General features: G+C 38.5%; 1 protein-coding gene across 1 annotated transcript; it reads right to left on the bottom strand.

The window, feature by feature from the left end:
• Window positions 1-1,020: 1,020 nt before the first annotated feature.
• Window positions 1,021-8,066, bottom strand: LOC144632654 (uncharacterized). Its single transcript, XM_078491336.1, has 5 exons — window positions 7,993-8,066; window positions 4,091-4,245; window positions 3,310-3,450; window positions 1,945-2,464; window positions 1,021-1,710 (listed from the first exon to the last, which is right to left on the bottom strand). The coding sequence occupies exons 2-4, from the start codon at window positions 4,206-4,208 to the stop codon at window positions 2,400-2,402; spliced, it is 324 nt and encodes a 107-aa protein (XP_078347462.1). The 5' UTR covers window positions 4,209-4,245; window positions 7,993-8,066; the 3' UTR covers window positions 1,021-1,710; window positions 1,945-2,399.
• Between the last annotated feature and the right edge of the window lie 1,718 nt (window positions 8,067-9,784).

The following is a 9,784-nucleotide window of genomic DNA, read 5'->3' as shown; positions in this document are numbered from 1 at the left end:
AGTTAGTGTCCTTTATTTATTCAAATTTTCACATTTTTTGAGAAGTTGATATTGTGAAAGGTGGAAGCCTGTGAAAACAGCTGTCGGTCATGGTTCCGAACCAGTTCCAGAGGGTTTCGCAAGAGATAGCCAAAGTGACCGGAGGATGAGAGATTTGGTTAGTTTGGGAATTAGCACATAGAACAGCAAGTGGCTAAAAGGCGATTTCCAACTAACCTGCCTTTTCTTTCACTTATTGCACTGCTCCCCAAGTAACTGAATGCAGGGGAACAGGCTAAAAAAAGGTGGCATTATTTGCAGGCTTAAAAAGGTGGTCACTGCAGTTTACAATAACTAGGTTACAAGTCAGATTTAATGCAATTTGAGAAACCAATTAAATTCCGCAAACGTGCCCTGTGTAGCCTGCAAAGCAGGCTGTGTAGTTTTTGGGTGCACATTTTAAGAAATGCGAAAGGCGTGAAAAAAAAAAGCCATCTCACACTTTTCACATTTCCCAAATGCACGCCCAAAACTGCACACTCAGGCTCCTGCGTGGCTGTCCTGCACCATTCACTTTTCCCAAATGTGCACCCATAAACTACGCAGGCTATGCCCCATGCTTCAACTAGCTCAACACCCCTTTGAGGTGGGCTTATTTTCAGGGAAGGCTGTTGTCTGGATGCTTCAACATAATTGGATTGGTTAGACTACAAGCAGTTCCTATTTTTTCGCAGAATCTGTTGAGCATGGAGCGGAAAAAATAAATGCCTCGTCCCCATTTTTCACGTGGTCACTTATTCATTCCCTTCCCGCTTTACAGACACAGACTCTGCCGGCGAAAATTTCATGCGGTCATTAATTTTTTTTTTCCCGCTCTATGGACTCTGCAAAAAAAATTAATAGGAACTGCTTGTAGTCTATGGATTGGTCTGTTTACGAAAAAGATTGCTTGTTCTCAATAATGTTTTGACTGGTCAATTTTCTTCCAAGTGGGCCAGTTAGACTAGTCACACTGCAAATCTAACAAAAACATCAGGCAAATCCACAATATATAAAATTTATTGATTGTTCAAAACTGTACAAGGTGAATTCGATTAATGAATTATAGATTAATTATGTATGTGAACTGTATAAAAAGTTAATTACACAATAAATAGCATCAGTGAATCTTTTCAAAAAAGATTAACAAGATTAATCTTAAAATATTTGAATATACAATAGATATGGCTATAGCAATTATTATTACTTTATCATGACACCATTTTAAGTGCCCAATTTCATGCTGCTGTCATTCATAACTCTTTCATGTAAAAATAATGACAAATATATTATTAAAGGCTTGCTAGACAAGTTCAAAATGACCTCACCCCCACCCCAAAGCTAAATTTAAATGTCTTAGACTAACCAATAGCATGCTTACTTTAACCTCAGCATTAAGCAAAAAAAATTGTTACACAAATACGTCATGTTACTTATTAACTGCATTGCGTCCAGCACAATGTTACTAATAAATAGAATTATAGAAAAGGCATGATAGACACGTATAATCTGCTTTTAGCAAATTTCCTTGTACTGCATTTGGCATTACCGGTATGTGTGTATTATTTACTGATGGAGGAATAACTTCTCAGTTGTTGATGGATACAGTAAAAACCCGCGAGTAAGAACCTAACACTTAAGAACCTGTTCGAAAAAAATTTGCAAATTAGACGTCCCCATTTTTATAAGAACCTGTTTAGCCTAAAATTCGAATTTAACAGGGTCTTATTTTCTAAAATTGATTGAAAATGTTTACTTTTGGGAAAATAAGTTTGGACAAGGCTTTACTCTGCATACATGTATACAATGTGATGTTCTGAATGATTAGTGCTTCATTTTTATACAAATAATAGGCAGAATATCACTAAAAGTTCTATAAGCAACAATGTTAATTTTTTCTCAGAAAAATAAGAACCTATTAAGAACCTTAATAGCCTAAATTTGAGTTAACTACCATTTATGTAAGAACCTGTGTAGGCTAACCTGAAAAAACTAGGTTCTTACTCGTGGGTTTTTACTGTAGTTAAAATAAACTGCTTTACGTACAGATCACTAATTTCAAGAATAAAGCATACAAAATCACTGTTAAAGGCTTGCAAATAAATGCCATTCCTTTAAATTACAGCTTCAAGTTGGCCACTATTATCACAGACTGCTTTGTGTTCTTAAAGTTTGAAATGATGACATAAAATTTACAAGCCTTCAATATTAATAGTATACAATAACCATTGAAATTATTATTCATTTGATAGTTAATTGAACAAAGTTAATTTTTAGCTTCCCGTAAATACTGAACAAAGGTTTATCAGTTTTGACAGTGCTTTTGTTGATGTCTGCTGTCACTCATCAGGCTGCTGGATAAATCTGATGTCTTCTGCCAGTCAGGTTGCATAACTTTCACCATCATAATCAGAGACTTCTGGATCTTGCTCCATTAAGTCTGGTGCTAAAGAAAAACAGTAGGCCATTCATTCTCTTAATCTATGTATATATACATTTTGTACTAACATAATTTAATGGCAGACACTGTCTTTTGTGTTTTTATATATTTACTGTACAGTAGTAGTAGGATTTTTTAAACTAGTATCTCTACTTCCTCCCCTGGATGGGATGCTGGTACATCACAGGATTACTAGGATTATAACCCCCCCCCCCCCCCCCCCCAGCATCAAATTTGCTGGCAGCCATTTATATACACCTGGTTGAAGAGAGGTACTGTGAGAGAGAGGGGTAGCCATGTCGCAATGTTGCATATTTCTGGGAACTGATGTCGCCTAGCCAACATCTGTAAATGTCGCTGTCGTTTTTCCCGCTATTGTATTGCTGTCGCACTGTGTCGCTGTCACATTTCAGTGCCATAATGATGTCGCTTGTCCCTGTCAAAATGTTCCTGTGTCACCAGAATTCAGGGTCATGTCGCTAGTCACTATTACCCATTAGAAGGCCTCAGTAAAGTGTCTTGCCCAAGAACACTAGTTGTAATGAAATGATCTGGACCAGGGCGATCCAGAGTACAGCGCACTCACCATTAGGCCACCACACTTCCCTGATTGTGATTGCTGATTTTGGCTCAGCTGTAATAATAGTACTGTATCAAAGACACAATGTGCACGGCTACTTTATATGTGTCGCACATCTAAGATATTAGATTTTAATGAACCACTCAGGATTTGTGTAACTATGTAGTATATTGAGCCAGTGGTTGCAGACATTATGAGCATGCGCACTTATGCGCGTCCTGTACTATGTTCTTTGATTTGCAATAAACAGAATACATGACAGTGTACTTACAGGTGCCAGTAATGTTTAAGTCCTGGGAATTGAACACAGGACCATTTGCAGGAAATGTATTTGGTGTGACAATAACAACCTCTCCATCCTTGTTAAAACCAAAGCCATGCTTCTCATCCCAAATAAAACAGTTTTCCAAACCTAGTTATAAAAACAGTTACTTCAACTTAGATATTTGTAATTAAAGTGTCAGTAAAATTGTTGATAATAAAACTATGGAAAAAAGGATCGTCCAGCTGAAAGAATCTGAGTTAATGTGGAAACACGAAGCCTCTGACTCAGGCAGTAGTGTGCTGTTTTCGGTTTTTATATAAATTATTGCTAACAGGCCAGCCTCTGATCAGTTGGGGTTTTTAACAAGTTTCTGTTTAATTACAATATATATTTTATTTATTCAAGACCCACTACTGGGACACCAGTTACTATGTTTACTCTAGATCTATAAAGTTATTTTTATTTTTTTAAATTAAATCCCTAATATTATTATTTTATTTTATTCTCATTAATTATAGCAATGTGTTGTTCCAGAAAATATCATGCATACTCCCCCAACAGAGGGGTTTCTGGTTTGAACCCTCCCCTCTTCTGGAAATTCCAGTTTCTGTTCATGCTTTTCTCTAAGAATTTTGGTATTTAAGACCCCTTCCTCCCTTGAAATTTCCAATGATCCTCCACTGGGTGGGTATGGATATTTTCTGGTCACAAAAATCAATAAATCAGGTCACTGCAACTCCGAAGTTTGATTGAGATAATAAAATATGCCAAAATTATGCTATTGTACCTGTGAATTCACTCTGAGTGCCTGTTAACAAAACTGAGGATGATCTGAAATATCTGATACCCGACTGTCTTGCTAAGCTGAACACCAGTTGATGTCCTCTTCGTAATAGCGCCATCATGAAAGCATGAGCGTCTCTCGCACAAGTTAATAAATATCTGCAGAATAACATAAAAAACACATGTTTCAGTGTTGGCCCACCAAGTTGCAGGAGAGTGGAACTGCTGACTCTAGGCATAGCTGCAGCCCGGGCTGCAGCCATCTTGTTTGAGACCCTGCAAGGGGCTGAATTTCAAAATGTCTGGTGTCGCTTTTTCACTAGTCGAAATTTGATGAGAAATGTTGTTGTTTGTCCCAATTTTATTTTATGTCCTGTCACTACTTTTTAATGATTTTTAAGTCGCCAGTCAGAAATTACCTAGCCTGCGTAGCTGGCGGGATTCGAGTGCAAGTGCTTGCTTTTTTAGAGTGCTAGAAATTACCCTAGCCTCCCACCGAGTTATTTTAAGGGGCGATCGTGTTTCACTCCTCCCTGCCCCTAACAACTGCGTGGGAGGCTCAATTTACCCTGGCAGGGCCTCTTTGTTTACATGACTGTCATTTTAATCATTCATTGCTCATACTTTTTTTAATAGGCCCCTCAACAAAAGTTTTGTCAGTCAACAGAAAAGACGATTAGCAGGTACTGTACCATTAACACAGCTAGATTTTGGCAGCCATTGGCAAATTGACAAGGTTCTCGTGTGCTTGTTGATACACAAAAGATTAAATGCTCACGAAAGCGAATGTCTTCCTTTATTCCCCACGATCGCTATCTACAACAAAAGGCATGAGCGACCTCATGCAAACCGTGAGCGACATCATGCAAACCATTTTTTACGGGACCGTTATTATATTGAAACTAATAATCCTGTAAACAAAAACAAACTAAGGCGGTTACATAACAGCCGACGCTATTTTCCCAAACCAGTGTCTAATGCAAGTCACAACACTGTTTTCATTCATCAGGCTAATTTGATCGATATTTGCCGTATTTTTGTTATAATAATAATAATAAAGATATTTTAGCAGGGAGCCCACGTCACAAAAAGGTGGTTTTCAGTGGGGCCCTGCATAAAATAAATAACAAATATGATAAAAATGGTTAAAAAGTGAATATTAAAAATAGAAGATGAAAAAGTTAAATTTTAAAAAATGAATATAAGAAATTAAAAAACTTATCAAATACTTCTAATATGTCTTTTAAAAGTTAAAATGTCAAATGCGCTTTTTGCTTTGTCGGGTAAAATGTTCCATTCGTGAGCAGCTTGATTAATGAAACGGTTCTGGCCCCAGGAGCGACATGACTTGGGCCTACAAATGTCATTTCGTCCACGAGTATTATAATTATGAATGTCTTTAACGCTATAAAAATTAAAATCCCAGTCAATCAAGCCATTTAATGCCTTAAAAAACAAAATTAATCTATGAAGTCTTCTTCTTTCCATTAAATTATCCCAGCCAAGCTGTTGGAGCGCCTCGGTAGCAGATGAATGCCTTGGCATATCGAGCACAATTTTTGCAGCTAAATTTTGCAGAACTTGGACTTTCTTCATAAGAGTCAAATTGGCTTTGTCTCCCCATGTGACATCCGCATAGTCTAACAGAGGTATTATAGTTGATTTAACGAAAAGTTCTCTGATATCTCTTGGTAGAGAACACTTAATTCTTCGAAGTAAGCCCAACCTTTGTAATACCTTACTACGGAGGTTTTCTATATGATCTGTCCAAGTCAAGTTCTCGTTGATAATCACACCCAGATACTTAAAAGAATTAACTCGATCCAGCCTTCTGTCATTGATTGACAAGGCCACTTCGCTGAAATAAGTAAGCTTCTTCGGACCACCGATGAGCATAAATTTAGATTTCGAAACATTTAATGTTAGTTTGTGTTCGTGAAGCCACTGTGCTAGTATGACAAGGTCTTCATTTAGCATAGTCTGCAAACTTAAAGCTGATTCTGAAGAGCAGTGAAGGGCCGTATCATCAGCAAATAATGTAACAGTACTGTTTCGAAGGACGTTAGGTAGATCATTGATGTAGATGGTAAACAATAGCGGCCCTAAAATTGACCCTTGAGGAACACCAACAGACACCTTTCTAGTAGAAGACGAGGCCTGACCAATAACTGTTTTCTGACATCGAGAAGAAAGGTAAGAGTCGAACCAGGCCAGATGAGTGCTGGTTACTCCTATGTTCTTGAGCTTTACTAACATAATGCCATGATCAACAGTGTCAAAAGCTTTCTTTAGATCAATAAATACTACGCCATTTACTAATCCATTATCCATGTTCCCTAGTACCTCGTCCGTAAACTGAGTTAGAGCTAGACTGGTAGATCTCCCACGCCTAAAACCAAATTGATTAACGGCGAGCAGGTTATTTAGAGCAAGGTAGTCATAAAGTTGGGAATGCACAGCTCTTTCAATTACTTTGCTAACGGTGGGGAGGATGGAAATCGGACGATAGTTATCTTTATCAGTTCTGTCACCTTGCTTAAAGAGAGAAGTTACTTTGGCGCACTTCCACGAAGATGGAAATCTACCACTTTCCAGAGATAAGTTTATGATGTATCGCAGAGAAGGAGCAAGTACATCTGCTGCATCTCTAAGTAAGCGAGCGCTGATGTTATCCAAGCCAATGGCTTTATTGATCTTCAACTGGCTCAGCTGCTTTTCGACGAAAGATAGTGTGACAGGTTGGAGGGAAAATCTTGCACTGCACGTAAAACATTGACTTGGCACGACACCTCTAAAGGCTTTGGCAAGCTTCTTGCCGATACTTGAAAAATGATTGTTAAGAGTCTCAGCAATATTTGTAGGATCAGTTTGCAATTTTCCATCGGCAAAGATTGCGTTAATTTCATTGTGTTTAGAGGGTAGTGTTTCTTTAATCGCTTTCCACATCCTGGAACTGTCACCTCTAGCGTCCTCTATAAGACGGCAGTAATAGTCCGATTTAAGCCTTTTCTCTTCTCGGTTAGTAAAATTCCTCAATTTCCGGTACATTTGCCAGTGGTACTTGGAATTGGACAATCGTGCCTTTCTTCTATGGTAATCGCGATCACGCCGTAGTTCTAAAAGCTTGTTCGTTAGCCAAGGTGACTGTTTACCTTTTACTCGTTTTGTTTTCATCGGGGCATGATCGTCGGCAACGCCACTTAAAAGACTCTCCCAAAAGAATAGTGCATCATCAACGTCATTTGTGCTTTCAATTGCAGACCATGGTACGTTATTTAGGTCTTTCAAAAATGCTCCTTTGTCATAGTTTTTAAAACAACGATACTCAAACACCTTCGGTGGAAGTTTTTTGACACCCCCTTTGATGGTACAGAAAACAACGTTGTGATCACTAATGCTTGAATCCAGGACACCTGACTGCACGATCCTATGTGAGCTGTTGACGAAAATTAAGTCTATCGTGGTGCTAGAATTCTCGGTAGCACGTGTAGGTTTGTCAATGATCTGTGAAAGGCCTTGATTAGATGCAAATTCTTCTAGCTTATGGCGTAAATGATCCTATGTGAGCTGTTGACGAAATACTTGTTGTTCGAAATACTGTTGTTCGGAATACTTATCAAATCAATTGTCAAGCAAATTCGACTCTCTCTAATTAAAGTTATGTGTAAGTATAAAGCTAAACCAAAAGAGCAGTAAGCCTAATTTTATACAAGAAGACTTCATGTAAATACGCACGATATCAGCCATCCCAAAACAGTGACAGTGCAACCTTTATATATCCAAAACAAGGTACTTTAGCAACAACATTCAATAGGCTTACTAGCAGCCAGGGCGAAAATTCCTGGTTAAAGCACGCCATTTGTTTAAGTCGTTACAAAAGACAGTGAAAAGAAGCCAAGAACTTACCTTTGCTGCGAACCTCGTGATGAAAATTTAACAGAAAATGGACAAAAACAATCCAGTTTTTCCACCGGAAATGATATGCGCGATGCTCGAGGTCGTCTCAAAACAATGTCATGTGATCTAGAACACATTACGGTGTCAGGGTAGGGTAAGGCAGTTAGTTTTGGAGCGGGCTTAAACGGCATAAAATCAAAAGAAAATTAGCAAATAATTCCCCCATGTGAATATCGTTCTATTTGTACCAAGGCTGCTGATACGAAACTGCGAGGAAGCTGTTTAAAAAATTATAACCAGAAGGCATTTTTATTTGGTTCCCCTCCCTACACCCCAGAAAACAGCCTTGATCGCTTATTTGAATGGCGCGAAATTTACATCTCAAATTACAAACAAGTCGAAGCGCGTCCTCGAAACAAGGAAAACGGGTTTTAGAACAATAGCTTTGTTCAAAGTGGAAGTCCTATTGGTCTACTTTGTTCCTCTTTTGTTTCCCATTCAATTGCATAGTCACGCACTCCTTTTATCTCTGAGTTTGAGAAGAAAGCGAGCTGAAAGCCGGCAACGCTATCAAGTTGAAGTTTGTTAGGAGAAAAGAAATCAAGCTGGATAACTAAATACGATCGGGCTGGAAGATTAATTACAAGGGCTGGGAAATTCTTCCTTTATTATGGCGGGACTAAACATAAAGTTCTTTTTCTGCCGCTTTACATGAGTTTTTTTGAAAATATCTCGTTCGCTTTTTAAGCAATGCAAAAACCCTAGGCTCGTCTCATAAATCTATGTTTAGGGGTGTTGTGTAAATATCTGGGTGATTTTTGGGAGGAGTTGGAAAATTTAGAGAAATAAGAAATACTGAAGATTTGATGTAGTTTTAAAATAAGAATTTGAAGTTAAAAATTAGTTTACGGACACCAGACAGTCCCCTGGAGTGCTTTTGCGTGGGGGTCATCTGTTGGTGTTTCGAAAATAATTTTCTTCCTTTTCTTCCTTTAAGAAAATACTATAAATTTCACTCAAATTTACGTTAAGTCCCCCCTTAAAATCATAAGTGTTTTTAATTTGCACGTTTAATAAATTTCCTATGCCAAGTCTCATAAGGTAGCCTGTAAACAGAGCTAAACAGCCTCCCTAAGGAGGGGGTATAAGGTGAAAAAAGAAAGAAAGGAAAGTTAGGCAGATCTCGGGGAAGGGGGCCCATGAGGACGGTGCCCCTTATTGCTGAAAATATTCGAGCCAATGAATATCGCCCCTCTGCCACTTATTACTGTTCTAAATTATAAAGGGCTGAAAATTTTTCGGCCCCACCTCGGCCTCCTCCCCTTCTGTTTGGGAAGTTCCAGGGTCGTGGATACTGAACGAAGTTCGGATCACTTTGGTCTGTATTCGTCGGTATTTTGGCGGAATTGTCGCAAAAACAAGCACTGAAACTAAACTTATTAAACAATTGGCATAAAAAACAACATCTACTGTCCATTGCAGTGAAACTATACCACACAAAGTTTTCAAGTAACGAAAATGGTGGCGGGTTGACGAATATGGCCAAAAAATAGCACGGATCGGCGGATTTACATATGCATATGCATATGCGTTGTTTGGGAGAACGAGAAATGCTGTGGGCCAGGTACACTCAAATCGAATGCTCCGCAGTTTCCCGCTTAGCCAATTAGATTGCTAGAACTGATAAAGCCGTCTTAGTCCCTTTGACCGCGCGCAGCGAAAAACACCTTGAGGGAAAACTAGTCGATGAGTAAAAGGGATGTTTCACGAGGCGATTTTAAAAATTAAAGTTGTGCGACAT

This window comes from Oculina patagonica, chromosome 12 (genome assembly GCF_052425735.1).
Source record: "Oculina patagonica isolate OP01 chromosome 12, crgOcupat, whole genome shotgun sequence".
Classification (NCBI taxonomy): domain Eukaryota; kingdom Metazoa; phylum Cnidaria; class Anthozoa; order Scleractinia; family Oculinidae; genus Oculina; species Oculina patagonica.
This window is presented reverse-complemented; position numbering and strand designations above follow the sequence as displayed.

Coding starts and splice junctions, on each gene's coding strand:
- LOC144632654 (XM_078491336.1), bottom strand. CDS start 4,208: ATGATGGCGCTATTACGAAGAGGACATCAACTGGTGTTCAGCTTAGCA. Junction 3,451..4,090: donor CACTCAGAGTGAATTCACAG/GTACAATAGCAT, acceptor TTTTATAACTAG/GTTTGGAAAACTGTTTTATT. Junction 2,465..3,309: donor CTTAAACATTACTGGCACCT/GTAAGTACACTG, acceptor GTTTTTCTTTAG/CACCAGACTTAATGGAGCAA.